The sequence below is a fragment of the Haliaeetus leucocephalus genome, unplaced genomic scaffold (assembly GCF_000737465.1).
Source record: "Haliaeetus leucocephalus isolate CR32 unplaced genomic scaffold, Haliaeetus_leucocephalus-4.0 Scaffold450, whole genome shotgun sequence".
Classification (NCBI taxonomy): domain Eukaryota; kingdom Metazoa; phylum Chordata; class Aves; order Accipitriformes; family Accipitridae; genus Haliaeetus; species Haliaeetus leucocephalus.
Window position 1 is genome coordinate 19,773,936 of NW_010972886.1, and position 17,880 is coordinate 19,791,815.

At 45.3% G+C, this 17,880-nt stretch overlaps 1 protein-coding gene across 1 annotated transcript in view; it reads left to right on the plus strand.

The window, feature by feature from the left end:
• The window catches only part of SLC24A3 (solute carrier family 24 (sodium/potassium/calcium exchanger), member 3), a 262,150-nt gene that overhangs the window by 197,586 nt on the left and 46,684 nt on the right, over window positions 1-17,880 (plus strand). The window contains exons 4-6 of the mRNA XM_010575076.1: window positions 4,126-4,200; window positions 9,941-10,025; window positions 11,970-12,073. Of these exons, the coding sequence (XP_010573378.1) occupies window positions 4,126-4,200; window positions 9,941-10,025; window positions 11,970-12,073 (264 nt within the window). The remainder of the gene's footprint in view (window positions 1-4,125; window positions 4,201-9,940; window positions 10,026-11,969; window positions 12,074-17,880) is intronic.

The window sequence follows — 17,880 nt, forward strand, 5'->3', positions numbered from 1 at the left end:
TTTTTTTCCCAGCAGACCCGCCACCCCCCCCCCCCCCCTCCCCCCCCCCCCCCCCCCCATTTAAAAACTCTCAAAAGGATTTTCCTAAACTTACACTGATGGATGCCTTGCACCTGATGTCCGTCCAAACTGATCGTATTTCTGGTGAGCAGCGTGTATGATACAGTAACTTCGTATGATCTAAAAAACCAGTGAGAGCATACAGGAGGCAAAGACTGTGCATGTGCGCCACGTGTGGAGGCAGATGCCAAAGTGACCTGGTTTGGCTTTTGAGCATGTGCTTTTTTGGTTTGTTGTCTTCTCTCCATCTTCATTGCCTTGCCCCCCTTCGGGAGAACTTGGCTACCACAACAGCAGCAGATTGCAGGAAGCCCAAGCAACCATATGATGCCCTGCACTCTGTGACTGTAGATTATGTCAAATACAGAGGATGTCCTCAATTTGTAGGGATGATGATGTACAGATTAGTGTTCTTGAAAGGCATTTACTGTGTATTTGGGAAGGGAAAATGATGGCATGACCCACTGCAGATTAATATGATTAGCAGATCAAAACATGCAGGCTGAAGTTGGGTACCTGCTATCCATTGTATTTCAATGGGATTTGGCCACGTAACTCTCTGGGGCTGTTTCTTATCCTTCTTCCTATGATGCATGATGTCTGTGAGCCATTTGCTTCCTTTATCTCTGTTCATACAGTTATCTGTTGGTATCACGTCAGCAGCTAGTGCTCCCTCTACAAGATCAAGGTCTCTGCTGCACCCAGCAGAGTTGTAGACCTGGAGTTTTGCTTACGTTCATGGTCCTGTGGGCCACTTTGCAGTGTACGAGTTTCATAAAGTGTAAGTTACATTTATTCATGTTTATGAGTAGTGACATAGGAGCACAGAAACTGTCCTAAGTGACAGTCTAGCACTGAATCTTCAAGGTGGTGTCAAAATCATCCATTATGATGAAATTCCCATCTCTAAGTCTGCAAAAAATATACTTGAATTATTTTTGAGCTTGAAAAGTTTTCATGGCTGAGATTTTCACAGAAATTACTGGCCTTTTGCAGCAAAGTTGTAATTAAATTCTGGCAAGTTAGAATCTGGGTTTTTCAGGGGGTTGGGGGATTTAAACCTGTTCTGGAAAATTAAAACAAGAGCAAAAACCCAGGGACCATTTTTATTGTTGCTTTCCCTCCAGAAAAAAACACTGTGGTCTCCTCCCATCACCCGACTGTCATGGTTTAACCCCAGCCAGCAACTAAGCACCACACAGCTGCTCACTCACTTCACCCCCACCCAGTGGGATGGGGGAGAGAATTGGAAGGAAGAAGGTAAAACTTGTGGGTTGAGATAAGAACAGTTTAATAGGACAAAAAGGAAGAAACTAAATAACAATGATAATAATAACAATAATAAAATGCCAATGCTAATAAAAGGATTGAAATATACAAAACAAGTGATGCACAATGCAGTTGCTCACCACTCCCCATCCAATGCCCAGTTAGTTTGCAAGCAGCGATCCCCTGCCCCAGGCCAACTCCCCCCAGTTTATATACTGGGCATGATGTCATGTGGTATGGAATACCCCTTCGGCCAGTTTGGGTCAGCTGTCCTGGCTGTGTCCCCCTCCCAACTTGTGCCCCTCCAGCCTTCTGCTGGCTGGGCATGAGCAGCTGAAAAATCCTTAACTTAGTCTAAACACTACTTAGCAACAACTGAAACCATCAGTGTGTTATCAACATTCTTCTCATACTGACTCCAAAACATACCACTATACCAGCTACTAGAAAGAAAATTAACTCTATCCCAGCTGACACCAGGACATGGACCTTCAACAGTAAACTTCAAAGATAAGCAAAGCAGGAGAATCTGTTGGTGATGAGGTAATAACTCTGCTTCGATAGGATTAAGACACTGTTTTTCTAGAAATACTGGCCACTTTTCTCAGCTCTAGTTACTCACTGGAGCTGCACTACTTGTAAAAATAATTCTATAGTGGTACATGGCAGGTGTTACAAAGAAGATGGAGCTCTCTTTGAACTTTAAAGTAGTTTTGTCTCACTTTGGGAGTGCAAAGACAAATAATGTTGTAATGCCTGTGAGTGATACTGTGAAAAAGAAAGGGATTGATGCATGCCCACCTGCTTTATTGGACCAGATGCCAAAATTACTTCTTGGGCTGTTTGCTTTCAGGCACATTACAGGTAGCTCTATAGATGAGAAGCTCTATCTTTAAAAGAAAATAAAAAACCCCAAACAACTACACGGACTGAAAACCTAGCAAAGTGTTATGGAGATGTACATTTCCAGTGTGAGGGGGATTTACGTGATCAAGTCAGACAAGGCGTGTAAACTCATGGTGGGGCAGCTCCGGAGCAGCACGTGCATCTCTGTCTGTGGTGACCTTGTGCTGCATGGTGATGTGGGGGGACATAATGTCCTCTGATGCATGGGAGCAGTGAGCCTGCTGGCCTGCACACAGGGTGCAGCCCCTCACAGGGTCCTGCCTCTGCCAGAGGTGGCCAGCAAACTCCCAGAGGGGAAACTGGGGAGGAAAAGCTCAGGTGTTCATCTCTCCTGCCTCACCATGTGCAGCATTTCACGTCCCCTCTTTTTGGACATAGGTGGTTTGTGCACAGCAGCTGCAATGCAATTTGTTCTAGGTTTATGCCCTGAGCCTCGTCTCTCTGTTTACATGTCCCAGATTTAAGGATCTGTTGTGCATGCATGCTTTCACAATTACATAGCAATAAATAAACCTTTGCCGATACTGTAGTCGGCTGGGAACGAGATCCAAGGTGGTAATATAGACTCTCTGTGGCAGGTTTTTGGTAGCACGTGCAGATTGTTTTCTAGTTCCTGTGGGGATGCCAGCTGTAATAGATATGCTGCGTACCTGACACCGAGGAGTGCTGCGAGGGATGAGCGCTGGCCTGTCTTGCAGGTCTTCAGAGAGTGCAGTCGTCCTCTCTTCTCTCCCACTTCCCCCATTGCGTAGGACACTTGGCTTTAAAACTTTGCTGTGGCACTCCAGAGGCAGCTCTCTTCTCCGCAGCATGTCCTCTGGGCAACGCAGGCAGGGCTACCCTGTTTGGATGATGCCCTTATTCCTCTGGCTGTCCGTATTTCTGGCTCTGTTCCTTTACCATAGATCTAAGTTTGTGTAAGGTGGTGAAAAAGTAGCCTGGGTGGCCTCAGATATGGCTATGCCAGTAAACTAGAGCAGGCTGGAATATGGGCATAAGCTCAGCTGTGATGGTGTGCTCTGTAAGGTAGCTGGCATGCTTTTCACCTGGTTTTCCCCTATGCCAACAAGCATTTTCCTATCTAGTGCCAGGACGTGAGTCAAGGTAGGGGACAGAGGTGCTTCCCTCTGGGCAATACGGACCAGTTATCCTCCTTGGGGAGGATGAGAGCTTAGCTGCTTTCGCTCCCATTATTAACCCGTTATTAAATGCTGTGCCATTTGCCTGTTGGGGCAGAGATCAGGCCTTAGCATTTTCTGTTTAATAATACAGAAATAGCTTTCTGTTTCATAATACAGAAATACAGATTAAATGCTTCTTGCATGAAATTGAAGAGTTGATTCGCTAGGTGTCATTTCAAGTCTTGTGTTCCCCCTTCGGTTTCAGTCATTTGGAAGTTGTTCCTATGTGGAGTTTAGCAAGAATTAGCACTGGGATTCCAGATGACATGCAAGGGCACTTCAGTCGCAGAAAACAAGCTCCTTTCCCCTTTTCAAAACACTAGCATTTCAAAAATTACTCCTCTAGGGTTTAGATTTTCACAGAATGCAATCATAAAAAAGCCTTGCGCTATGCAACAGGGGGGGAAAAAGGAAGGCAAAAATATTTAAGTGTGGCTTAGCAATATCCAGAGAATTTAAAAAAAAACAAAAAAAGTAGTCTTTATGATGATGATAAAATGTTGGCAGCTTTGATAGCTTGTGAGAACTTTTGGATAAATACTTCATGATCTTTCTCTTAAATCCCAGAGAGCCCCATGAATTCTTCTTGCAAGAGCATTTTATTTTTTCAAAAAGTATGTACCAAAACAAACCTAAGATGAGTTGGGACACTGCACTGTGTTTCTGCTTGACAATCTCCAGACTCAACATTTTCTCTTTTCCTTTGCAGGCCGTATATATGTTCTATGCTTTGGCAATTGTCTGCGATGACTTCTTTGTCCCTTCGTTGGAAAAGATTTGTGAAGTAAGTATTAGACGATGTTACTTAAACTTGTGTGCTGCTTTAGCAGCAGTTCTCTTTGAGAGCCTCAGAACATGATGACAGTGTATTTACTATTGTCTTAGAATGTTCCCCGTGCTTCTTGTTTAGTTGCTCAACACTGCATGTGTGCGTTGGCTCAGCTTCATGTTCTCGCTCGCAGGAGATGGGCCGGGAGTCTGCTGGTGGGTAAACTTGGCTGACACTCCCTCTTAAAGCTAGCAGTCGCCTCTCAAATAACAATTCCTATCTATGCATCATAACACTTCTTAAAAATGGAGGCAATTTATAACATAGTGAAAAACACATTCTCTAGAGCAGTGATTCCCAAACTCAGCCTCACACTGCAGGCTCCCCAGCAGTGCTAGCTGCATTGTGGGTTTCCAGGTAATAAGCCCGGCAGAGCTTGCTAGCTTGTCCTGTGCTCTGCTGCTCACTGCTGATGTGCTCCTGCCTCTCTGGCTGAAGAAACCCTGCCCTTGAGGTAGGATCCAGCTGTTGGAGACTGAGAGAGGGTTGGGACGTTGTTTGTTGCCTGTGTAGGCCTTTTATTTCTTGACTTTTGCATGGGAATATTGATCCACGGGGTGTTTCTGAGTTTCATATATCATTAACTTAAAACTTAGAAACCTCCCAAGTGTCAGGCTGGGAAAGAAAAAACACCCGAGAGAGTTCAGATGTGTTGGTATTTTAAAACAAAACAAGACAAAGAACACCCAGGGGAGGGAGAGATGCCAGGCTCTCGGCCAGCTGACTGAGAGCTGGGTCCTGCCCTTGCGTGTGGTCGTGGGACCGGGGGGCTGTGCTTTCCTCCTGCTCCCGCTGTCCAGCTGGTGAGGACCTGCACGCTGCTGCTGCGTTCATGCTGGGGCTTACTGGCTCCCAGTGCAGCCACTGACACGGAGTGCTGCCTAGTCAGAGCAGGACTGCCCTGAGTAGACCCATGCCAGAGCTGGGTTTGGCTGCTTGGACTTCAGTTAGAAATGAAGTCTTGGTTTAGGATCAGGACGCTGTAGATGTGCAGCACACTTGCTTCCTGGGGCCTTTTGGCTTTCCTTGTGCAATGCCCACTGCAAGAGTTCACACGCTGATGGCTCTCCAGGTGCTCCGACTGTTCACACTGTGATAGTTGCTGTTGCCTCGTGTTTGTGTGTCTTTGCAGATGTCTCTTCAAAAACACTAGGCCTTATCCTTAGCTGATATAAATGAAAACCTCTGGTGATTCACCCCAGTAGAAATCATGGATCTTGTACCTTGCCTTCAAAGTCATGAGTTTCATACCTTGCATTGTGTTGGTATTAGTTGTAAAGCAGCAGGGACAGCTAAGTCAGCTGTAAATAAGCTCTTGAACACTTCCAGCAATTGCAAGGGACTCTGTCCCTCTTTTGCTAAGCTTGGCATGCTGAAATTTTGGAAGACAAGGAGTACATTTTAGCCTAAATCAACTCGGACAGCTACAGGGTGGACACAGACCATGCGCCTGAAGAGACTGGGAGCCCTCTCCAATGTCAGTCTTGGGCAATGAAATCTGTATGTAGAAAATATGGTTTGGTCTTGCCAGTTAGACATCTCTGTCAGCTGGAGGAGACGCCTGCCGATCTGCCTGGCAATAAGTGTTGCTCATTAGGGCGTGGGCTGTGCCTGGCCCTGGGAGAGGTGTGGGAGACAGCAAGAGAATTTGTGCTGATAGCTCTGATGGAAGTTGTCTCTAAACTAATCTGATATTTGTAGTTCAGCACCCTGCCATAAAAGGTTTTTTTGCATCATAAAAAAAAAAAAAAAGTCCCCAGGAAATCCCACCATTCTGGTGCATAAGTATTGAGATAACTGAAGGGCGACAACACAAGGCAGGAACTTAGGTCCTGCAAAATTGCTGCACTCTCTAGGGCTGAATCTAGGCAAAGCCACTGTGAGATTCAGGGGGAGGGAATGGAGAAGTTGATGTGGAAGTGAGGATGGGAGACGCTGGAGACGTAGACATGCTGAGTTATTTAACCTCCTCTCTCCCAAGCAAGGGAACCCTGCTGGGAAACGTGGGTCTAGAAGACCAGCTCAGGTCACTGTAGATGGATGAAACCTGAGCTGAGTAAGTAGTGTCTAGGACAGGCTTCTATTCTGGGGTGCTGTCAATATGCCTAAGGGCAGGCCTGCCACCCAGAGGGACACAGGTGGAGCCCATGAGATTGAGGGAGATTATTAGTTCTCTTGACTGAGCACTTGTTAAATCCCATCTATGAGTGTATTTTGATTAGTGGCCTTGCTTATGGCACAGAGGTCTGATCTGGGTCTGTGGAGTGCTAGCTGCTGTTACAGCTCTGCCATGGACTGTCTGACCTCAGACAAGCTCCATCGCTTCTCCACACCTCTGTTTCCTGCAGTGGTCAGTAGAAATGTTGTTCCTTGACTGTATTTACAAATCATGATAGGAAACACCATGCATGGTGTTAATGATTTCTAACTCAACTGGTGGTAAACTTAGTTATCGTAAATGAGAAGCTCACACACTGGAGAAGACCCTTTCCTTTTACTGTCATTAGCTTTCCATAGGTGTAGGATCTGTGCAGCACTCCACCTGCCCCAGAAGGCTGTTTATAGAGGTACAAGTGTCAGAATTATGGTGCCATTTGTTCTTCTGACAAATTCTCAGATGTGTTTGGGTTTGTACAGACATCTGATGTCTAAAAACCAAACAACCTCCCCATGTGACTTTAACATAGAAGGCTACTAGAAGGCTACTTTCACTTGACCAGATCTTCACTTTTTGGTTATTTGTTGCCTTCTCAATGGTATGTGAGAACTCGTCATGTGCATTAACGGTTCTGAACCATTGTGTTACCCAACACCACCAATAAAATAAGGTGTTAATAACAAGTTTTATTCAGTTATGTGTGAAAGGGAAAACTTAGCGATAGAACACTAGATTTAGCATACTTGTATTAAGAATTTACTGTCCAGAAGAAAGATACTGTGTTATTAGAGATTATCAAAATGAGTCATATAAATGGATCAGAATTTTACTATTTCTGTTGCTCCTACTTGATTCTCTCCCAAGAAAGGTTTTTCTTACCCAATAAGTGACCTTTGGGGGCATTCAAGTCCTTTTATTTATGTATTTTATGCATAATTAAACAGTTCTGTAATTACATGATAGCAAAAGAAATGTGCATTCCTGTTTCCTGATCCAACTACTTTTGATTTTATCAGTCCAGAATGGCTTGTCTTTAAAGCATCCAGCTTTTCGTGGTTTGTCCTTGATGTTAGCACTCAAGAATGCATGGGAAAAGGCTCAGGTCACTTCACAAAGGCCTCTGCAGCCTTTGGTATTATCCACTCTTGCCTGTTTCTCTAGGAAAGGGAAGGTTTTATTGTTGCCTGATGACAGCAGATTCTACCACCATTGCTCACGCCAACCAGTACTCTCCCCCCATAAAGAGCCTGTGAAATGAGTAGGCTGACTGGGAGAGCCAGGGCTGCTTCATGAGGGAGAAGACCACCTGAGTCCTCCTCCATCACCTGATAAGACCTGTGATGTTTTCAAGGGTGTTCACTTGTTTGCTAGCTCACAAAAAATAATCAAGAGAGAGGGAGGGGGAAGAGAGCGCCTTGCAGGAGCTCACATCGAAGAGGTTGTACTGGGTATGGCAGTACATGTAACGTGCTTAGCATGCAAACAACCGTAAATGGTAATGACTTGTTGCTGACCTAAGATCTACCATCAGTAATCTGACTACCACCTACTGTTGTTTCCAGCACAAAAGAATTCAGACCTCCTGCCTGAAGGCTTTTTTGGTCTTGGAGATCAACCAATAGTTATTTTACAGTTGCTCACAGTTTAGATGCACCAATTCTAAAATAAATGCCCTTTTTCTGGCTTAGCTTCATCTAGTTTGGAAAGCAGTTGTTGAGTTAAACCAACAAGGTACTTGCGCTCCCAAATGTGTGTGTTGAGATGAGAATTTGTTCCACGACACTTGCTATGGTAGACATTCACATTCTGTCTTAGTTCAGCCATACTTACAATAAAACCCTGATTTTCATTTGTTTTCTAAACCAGCTGGTACTTCCATTAGCCCAGCTCCTCTCTGTTATTGGCGTTAGAGAGTGTTTATATGACACAACTAATGTCATACATCAATTGCAAACATTTGTCAGCAAATACAGGAGAATACATTTTTGCCTCCTACATAGTGTGCTGTATTTTCTGCTCTATTGTATTAACTTAATCATGATATGCATTGCAGTAACTTATCTAGAAACTGTCCTCGAGGGAACCTACTATAGCTTTAAATTAAACCATCCCCACAGAAAGTCAGCACAGCTGGTTTACTGGGCTGATGGTCTTTTCTTTCAAAAGACACCATCAAGTTGCAGACTGTTGTAGAATGACTCTATTTCCATAGAGAATCCTGCAGAAGGAACTGGCCTTTGGGGATCTACTTCTGGTCCTATGAATTTCCTCTATAATGGTTTCAGTCCTACTTAAAATTGCTTTTCAGGAAGCTGTGTTTACTCAGGTTCTACAAGCTTTTACAGCAGTGCAGCAATGCCGTGGTCTCCCACTTAAGAAGCATTCCCAGTGAGGGCACATCTTTTCCTTTTTCCTTGTCCCCATAACATATGTACAAAATTTTTTGTTATATGTGCACAGTCAGTGGATAGAGTTACTTTCCCTTACAGGCCTAGAATATCCTTTGTGGCATCTTCAATCCAGATAAGGTTAGTGGGATGATTTCTGCAGTCTTGTCTCTGTGCAAATGTACTTTAGTAACGATAAAGTTGCAGAGAAACCCTGCACTGCTACAGAGGGAAGAGGGGGAGGAAGGCTTCCTCTGTCCTGCCAGGCTGGGTGTGCTGCTTCAAACAGCTGGTTCTGCTAGGGAAATGTCCCCACCATCCTCAGCTGTCTTCCCCTTGCTCGTACAATGGCAGCCGCTGACTCACACGCATGCAAGCAAGCCAGCTTTGTGTAGTAACAGCTCAGCAGTTTATGGCCGTATGGCAGGGGTTGGCTTTTTTTAGCTACTCATTAAACCGTGGAAGGTGCCAGCAAGGCATGTGGTCTTTAACAGCCTTGTCGCATTTGCTGAACAGCGACTTGTGCAGATGGAGCAGTGGGAATGCCGAAAACGTAAAGGAAGTAATTAACCAAGTAAATCTTTGGAAACGGCATGTGCCAATGAAGTTTTCATAGAGTAGCAGGTCCTTTCCCTTACAGAAACTGCCATTTTAGATAGTCCCTGGGCACTGCTAGGGGAAGGCTGTAGGAGGTAAGTATCTTTGATGGTGAGCCAAGTGAGAGGGGGTGAGGAGAGGTTACATGTCCAAGGCTGAAACAATACCAGAGAAGATGGCTGGGGGTGAATCAAGCCTGAGCTCCAGCCCTACCCTTTACAGGCCAAAGTAGATGAGGTAGCTGTGTATTATCAGGGTCATGGAGGAGACAGAGAGTCGTGACTGGTGAAACTGCCTCGCTGTTGTCCAGAGTACTGGTCTTTCTCTACGCTGTAAAGGGTATCACAGCCACAACCTGCCCTTTCGACAAGGAAATGCTAACTTAAGTAGCCAATGCCCGTGATGACTTTTTCTCCTATACTTAAACTTTATTAACATAAAACTTTATACATATCTGCAGTTTCCCACTCTTGGTGGACAGTTTAATGTTTCTAGTTGAATTCCTTTAGCCTCTCAGTGTTGTAATCAATGACTCTGATGTGTTTTTCTGCAGCGCTTGCATCTTAGCGAAGATGTGGCTGGGGCAACTTTCATGGCAGCGGGAAGCTCTGCTCCTGAGTTGTTTACATCTGTCATAGGTAACTAACCTGCTGCTGCTTCTTGAAACTTCCACATTTCCCTGGCTGTTTTTCGGAGTTGAAATGGGATTGCTAAGTGCCTGTAACACTCGTTATAATACCTGGCCCTTCCCTCACGGGCGCACACAGCACTAATTGTGGGGAATCCTCGCTAGATGAAATGGCTCTGGAAAAGTGCCTTTATCCCACAGCAGGGCTGCCTTGGAAGTGGTTTGATCTCACCCCGTCAAACCAGGGCCAGTAGGCAGTTCACCTTAACTGTCCATTAATCTACCTTGCTGTAGCACAGCCAAACTGCACAGCGCTGAGCTCTGCATGTGCAGCCTTCTCCTCTCCTGTCCACCCTCCTACGCTATCTGCCACGCCGTCTCCAGGATGTAGCGTGAAATGATGCACCTCCGGCCTCCTGGTTTGGTACCCAGATGAACTCTTTGTGTCCTCAGCTGCAGGTTCTCTACTATCACCTCCACTCTGATTAGTCTTCTAACACCACTTCCCTCTGGGAAAGCCAGAGTGAGGAGAAGAGGGTTTGAAATGCTTTATCACAGCAACAAGTTGGTCAGAGCATCACGCTACCAAAGCAGCTGTCTGCTTATGGGAAGTGTGATGAAGGGATCAGCAGTCCTTAAGCGTGTGAAACCCGGGAAACTCATGTAGTCCTTCAACAGCCTTGAGCTAAGAGGGGACTGCAGTCAGCTGTTATAAAATGATGCTGTACGTATGCTACCTGACGCAAGAGGAAAGTGTTCTTGCAGTTTTACTCATCCACATCTCTATTGGTAGGTGATCATCAGAGCAGTGCTTGGGAGGTTAAGGTGGGCTCTCCATCACTGAGGAGAATTATTCTCAGCTTAGATACTTTCTCTAGAAGATACTTCTATTTCAGTCACAGCTATCAGATGCAGAGCGCAAATTAATTCACGCAAAGCTGCATACTCTGCAGAGAGGTCTGATTATGCAAGCAAAGCCTTAAAATGTAGGAACTTAAATTGGACCAAGCCGGGGTTGTATTCCAGTTAAGGATAGTGCAGTAGCAGGGTGAAAATAGAACCAGATTCCTTCAGGCAGCTTAGAGAAGCCCTAACGGTCAGATCATTATCTTGCTGTGATATAATCCACCAGATACTAAGTGTCACTTGGCAGGTGACTGCTTCTGTGCAACATGTTTCTGAGAAAAGGATAAAGTGGAAAAAAAATACCTGAACTACACTGGCTGGATAAGTACTGTTGGAGCCTTAAAAGCAAGTGGTGAATTTAAACAGACTGACAGCTAGCAGGAGATAGAGTGTTATTTTTAGGCTCACTTCCTAAGGAAAGAATTTTGTGCAGTACCATGATGCATGTGTCTGTCAGTTCGTCTCCCTCACCATTAACCTCATTGACCAATTTTAACCAAATTTGACAGAAGAGCTCTGAAAGGAGCTTGTAACATAGCCCCATAACTCATCCTGAGAGGCATCATTCAGCGTGCAAGTAGCTAGTGGCCAGGCAGCTCTGACTCAGCTCCAGCTCAAGCTTCTACTTGCCTGTTGAAGCTGGTAGGGATGGAGATATGCAGAAGAGCAGAGTACCAGTGAGGGGTTGTGTTATGGGAGATAGTTTCCTGCAGATTTGTGTCCTACCAACTGCTCCCATGGAGCTTACTGTCTTTTATGATGTGTATTGCCATAATGTTGGATCGCAAGACCAGGAGGTTGGTGACTTAGACATGTCTAAGGTATTTGATTTTCATTAGACAATCTATCTATCTATTCATTAGACAAGTTCTGCCACCTTTATTCACCCCAGTACCTTTCTCTGCAAGTTGCCCTATTAAATATGAGAAAAAGTGGCAGAACGAGTACATGTCTTTAGATTCATTAATGGGGCGTGAGGTCTGCAATTTTTTGTGGAAAAATTCTGCTCTTTCCAATTTACACAGCTTGCCTTGAACTTGTTTTTCAGGTGTGTTTATCACAAAAGGAGACGTAGGCGTTGGAACCATCGTAGGCTCGGCTGTATTTAACATTCTCTGTATTATTGGCGTGTGTGGGCTTTTTGCAGGACAGGTAAGAGCATTTAATGATTCCTAACAGTTCTTGCTTCATCCTGTGCCTTGGCTGTACCGTGAAATCAGCTGCCAGGTTCACAACCTTGCCACAGATTTCTCTGGCTTTGTTCTTTTTAATAGGGCCCTGTGCTATTCCTCTTGCATTTTTGAAATGAAAAGCAGAACAGCAAATGTCAACTCAAGCTGTCCAAGATACGTGTGTGGTCAAGAGAATACAAGTTAGTTATTTAACACCTCCTCTTGGTATCTATTGAAGAATGCGTTGTGACGTTTGTATCTGGTTCTTTAGACCAGAGGAGCCAGGATGTCTGTGCCTCTGGCTGGTAAAAATGCACATCGGTGAGCCAGGCAAGATGCCTCTGAAAGAACAGTGACACTTCTGGAGCATCACAGAAGATGCTGCCTTTGTGCAAGGTGGTTTCAGATACATGTGCTGAGCTGGCACAACGTTGTTGGTGACTGGCATGACTTATGAAGTTGTATGAGAAAGATACAGTCTTTGTATTTTATCTCATTATTTATATCCAGAATCACAGAATGGTTTATGTGGGAAGGGACCTCTGGAGGTCTCTGATCCAAAGCCCTCACCGCCCTGACCCCCTCAACTCAAAGCAGGGCTGATTTCGAAGTTGGATCAGGGCCTTGTCCAGCCAGGTTTTGAATACTTCCAAGGATGCCCCAAGTTTTTTCCTCACTAGCAATAAGGCTGTCCTTTCCTAGTATGATTTCTGACTGTTTTCCAGCATGTCAGACTGCTTATGACAACACAAGCTATTCATCTGAAATTAAAGTAATTAAGTTGTGAGATCTGAGCTGCTGTCTGAATTGCAGACATGATCGACTGTATAATTAAATATCTGAATCTGCATTCACCTTAACACTTGCCAACATGCCCAGTATTTTTACAGTCTCACAAAATGTTCTTTGAAATGTTACTGTGCAGACTTATTTGTGAAGAGGAGAAGCAGGATAACATCAATAGGGCAATAGGATAACTAGCTCCAGAAGAAGAACGTAAGAGAAGGGGCCTGTATAACTTGGTCAGCATGAGAAAGCATGCAGAGAGATTGGGCTTTCCTGGGAAAGTCTGTAATCCAATCTTATTTGCGTTAGGAGTGAACCTTTTCAGGATGAAGATGAACATTTTCACTATGGGGAAGCTTCAGGAAAAGCCCACAGTGGTAATTTTAGCCATGTAAGCTCCCTTGATTTGCATGGGAACATGCAGCTGGAAGCTACACATGCTCAACATGTTAGTGGTTCTACTGTAACTCTTACTATGAAAGCCCAACTGATTCAGGCTGATTTGTAATGACCAAAGCTTTCCCAGGGCATGCAGCTGTGTTCCCCGTAGGTGTTCTCCTGTAATCAGTAGCACTTTTTGCTCAGGTTGCTTTTTCAGCAAATTAAGACAATTAACTGGTTAGCACAGTGGCAAAGGAGCTAATTCTTCTGATTTTTACTCTCCATGGTATTGATTGCATGCATCAAACCTGCTAAAAAAATTAGGTACAAATCACAGCTTTCAGTGGAGAAGGCTTGCTACAGTTTGGGGGTTGACGGAGAATGTCAGTCTTCTCGAGAGACCATTTACAAGTAGGAGGTGTTTGTTTCTGAAGGCTGTAACACAGCTGAAATGCTCTTGCAAATGCCTTCAGCCTTCTGGGTGTGGTAGCTTTCAGCAGTTCAAAGGGGAGATTGTCTGCTGTAAGTCATCCTAAGCGTGGTCTGCGAGTCTCTTTCAAGCCAAGAATTGAGATTTTTACTGATTTGTCCCAACTTTGTTTTCCCTGACTGTGCTAGTGATTTGCATTGTGGTTTCATCAAGTCACTTAACCTCTGTTTGCTGCAGTTAACCTACAGAGGCTGGGTGAGAATTGGAATGATTGACATCACTGCGTGGAATCATGATTTAAATGAGCAAATAAGAAACCTCAATTTAAATAATTCCAACATTCTAGATAAAACTCTGCTTTGATTTGTGCTTTTCATTTTTTCTCACTCCCAGCCCTTCACCAAAAAGTCATTCACTTTTACTGGTGTGATTCATCTTTTTGTTTTGTGCTTCTATTAATAGGAATTTGGTTTTATTAGCAATAAAGTCTCTATAGATGCACTAACATAGGTGCTAAATTTGGTTGGCGATTGGATTTTAATTCTGCTGGGGACCTGGATCTCAGATTTGAGTTGCCTTGTAATGGGCTGGGTGAGCCTGGAGGCAGGCTGTTGGTCTAAGCTGCTTGCTGTGCTCCAGCTCAGTTAGAGCAGGATTTTCCTCTTCTGAGCTCAGACCTGCGGAGTCAGCAGCTGGAGTCCTCTGATTTTCAGATGAGACCAGTGAGTCAATGGGCAGGGATTTACAAGCCTAACTTTGTTGTCTTGTGAGCCTCCCCTGAGGCTGCTCAGGACACAGACCTGTTTTCTGGGACTCCAGCCCTGGAAAGCGATGTTCAGGCATCTCGGTTCGAGGCTGGAAGGCTTTTGGGTTTGTCAGGTGGCAGGAGAGAAGCAGATTATTAAGCCCACACCTGTGGCAGTTTCAACCTGGTGATGCTCATGTGGCCTTCATGTTCATCAAAACACATCATTAAACGCTCTGGTGTTGGGAAGTGGCTGCTGCAAGTTGCCAGGGTGGACAAGAAGGATTGGTGCTCTGTTCCCCTCTGTCTTACATGTGGGATGCCTCTGGCAGGGGAGGGACAATTTCAAGACGATCACACCGCTGATTTCCACAAGGGGAATTGTGGAGGGGGCAGACGTAACCTCACTATTGCTTTCCTGCAGCACCTGCCAGCAGTAGCAGCAGTGTTCCAGTGGGAGCTTTTATGTGTTGATGAGGGTGATTTGCAGCTGCAGTTGTGGTAGGTAGCAAGTTGGGATCCCTCTAGCTGGTCAGTACCTGGCAGCACAAGCTGCTGTTCGGATGCTGTGTTGCTTGGAGATACCGGCAGGAGGTGGACGGAGAGCAGCACGGGCAGCAGTGCTCAGTAAGCCGTAACTCTGTGGCAGGGCTGCTTCGTCCTCTCCTGGGGTGCTCAGCTCAGAGCTGGGGGAGGAAATGTCTCTATGCTGGAGACTGTGGGGCAGCTGCCAGGTGGCAGAGTGCTTGGGAGTGCTGTATTGCCTGCGGGTTGGGAAACCCAGAACTAAAACCTGCAGGGGAGTTCTGCAGCATTTCCATAAGCCCTCTTTATTTTTCCAGAACTGTTTGGTATCATAAGAAAGCCTTTTTTTGTTTGGTTTTTTTTTTTGACTGGTAAAAGGTTGAATTAAAAAATACTGGCCAGCTCTCTCCAGGATATGTTTTATTTTTAAATTAGGTTGTAGTATGTATGTGCTATGTTGGATGTGTTATTCTTTGGCTTAAGAAAATACTGGGTTTGGCTATGTGCACCTTGTTTAAAAAAAGAAGCAAATCCACAGCCCCAAGAAGCTAGTATGCATTGACTTGAACACCAACTCTACTTGATTATTTTTCTAAGCCTTTAATAGTTCGTAAGTGCACACTTCTCAGAATAAATCAGAATAGACATCCCACTGCTGGAACTGGAGAAGGAAAGTATGATGCCCGCACCTCTGTATGACACTACACACCTAAAAACTGCGCTAAAAGAGCATTGTTAGGGTTGAAAGTCAAACACTGAAAAGTTAGAAAATAGCAGTGCTAAGCTTCCTTGTGCAACCTTAATTTGCCCCCCTGGTGTGTATGCATTATTATACAGTCTTTAATTACAGGATCCCATGCTGGTTTCTCCACAGGGTCCCTGCCTCCTGCTCACTTAATGAGCAGCTATTCATTATTTTGTTTTCTCTTCATTGTTCAGTGTGTGCCCTTCTGCCTTATTTACCAGGCTCTATTCAAGTCCTGTTCCAGAGGCAGAATTATTAATTTCCTCTTGAACTTCTGCCGATCTCATTGCTATTGTATCTGAGCAGCTGATGAACAAATAATTAATTTTCTCCAAACCTCTGTGAGATGAAGGGATGTTTTAAAGATGGGGAAATGAAGCACAGAGAGATTAAATACAAAAGAATAACTTGTCATTTTAGGTGCCAATTAGAGCTGGCATGGGCCTGTTTTTCCCCTGAATGTATAGCAACCTGTGTCATGTTCTGTGTTCAGAGGGCAGCTCCTTCTGGCTCCAGATGCTGCTCCCACTGCTCCTGCTGCTCCACCTCAGCATTACACAAGGGTTTCCTTGCTGGGCTGACCTTGGTTTAAGTGGCCATCTCAATGTCCATACAGCGCAGCTCTCCCTGGGAGCATTCAGCTGCTTTAGCCGTGAGCCCCTTTTCTTCTCCTAGGCCCCAGCTCAGAAGGTTCCACCTTCTGCAAGGGGACACACAAAACACCTCGGTCATCACGAGCCCTGGCTTCATCCCTAGGACTGTTCTTGACCTGAATTAAGCAAGTGACTTAACTGCTTCACCTCCTAACATTTAGTGCTTGCTTTTGCTAGCATGATGATGTTCCTTCTAAGCACCCAGATGCTCCAGGTTTCTTTCCATTCGATCTGTCTCTCCCCCTCACCCCATATTTCAAAAGCTTTCTCCAGACGGATTTTCCCCCCAGATCACGGATCCACCCCATAGCTTCCTCTCAAGCATTCAACTTTCCCCCAGTCCCACAGTGGTCTAGATCCCTTCTCCTCTCCCTGCTCCTGTGCTCTCTGGTGTCTCGACCTGATGACTCCTGGCTAACTTTATCCATGCCAGGGAGGCACCTTTGGAGGTACAGGAGCCTGCTCTAGAGCCAGGGCAATTGCATTTTCCACTGTTTTCATCTCCTCCGCCAGCTGCAGACTTGGTGTACCCCACAGGCAGTTCATGCTGGACTGCTTTTGACGCATCTGCCCTTACTCTGCCCACAGCTGGAGGACCCCACCACCCCTGCTTTGTAATCCCAGCAGAGATGCAGCCACAGCGAGAGGCTTCCTTCTGGACACATCTCTGGAGTCATTAAAAGGCCTGTAGCACAGCTCCCTTAGCCAGCACGGCAAGTCTAAATCGGGAAGCCCCACTGTGCCCAGTGCTCTCCTTACTCTGAATGCCCAGTAGGTCTCAGGCTATGCTGCATCTCAATTCGACACACTCCTACGGTGGTTGTCACCTCTGCCGTTGGAGTAGGAGGCTTCCCCATCCATGCTCAGAGCGAGCTGGAAATTGGTATCAAGAGCCATGGAGATCTTGGCCACCCTGGCTGCAGGCACCCTCCCAGGTTTCGCTGGTCCGCAGCTGAGCCCTGCTTGTCTCTTGCCCTGGCTCATGTGGGAAGATGCTGCTGGGAGCTAGTGCTGTGTGAAGGGGAAAAGTGCTTAATGCTTAGCAGTCAGTCTGAAGTAGCTTGGGAGCAGGCTGCCAGAAGCCCTCAAGCAAGCCAGTAATTAGAAAAGCTTCCACTTCGTTTCTTTATTTATGTATTTAATTTTGAAATTTTAAGGAATTTATCACCTTGGTAGCTAGAGCCCCAGTCCTGCAAGCAATTGCAGCCAACTCATTTCTGCAGACTGAGCTGCTTGCAGGATGGGTGTCCAGAAGCCACACAACTTGTTTATACCGTCTGCTGTTACACTTCGCTTCAGGGTTTCCAAATAACTGTGGTAGTGTTGTAATGCTCCTGAAGAGCTGCTCTCATGCTGAAATCCAATTGATGTAGATGAAAATCAGCTTTAATATATCCTTGTGCTCTTTTTTTTCTTTGTGGCCCAGCCAGAAAGGACAAAGTTGGGCTGGAAAATGGACTGGTTTGAATAATGTCAACAGACTGGGGAGATTAACCATGTGGCTGTCGTGCGCCAGCCCAGA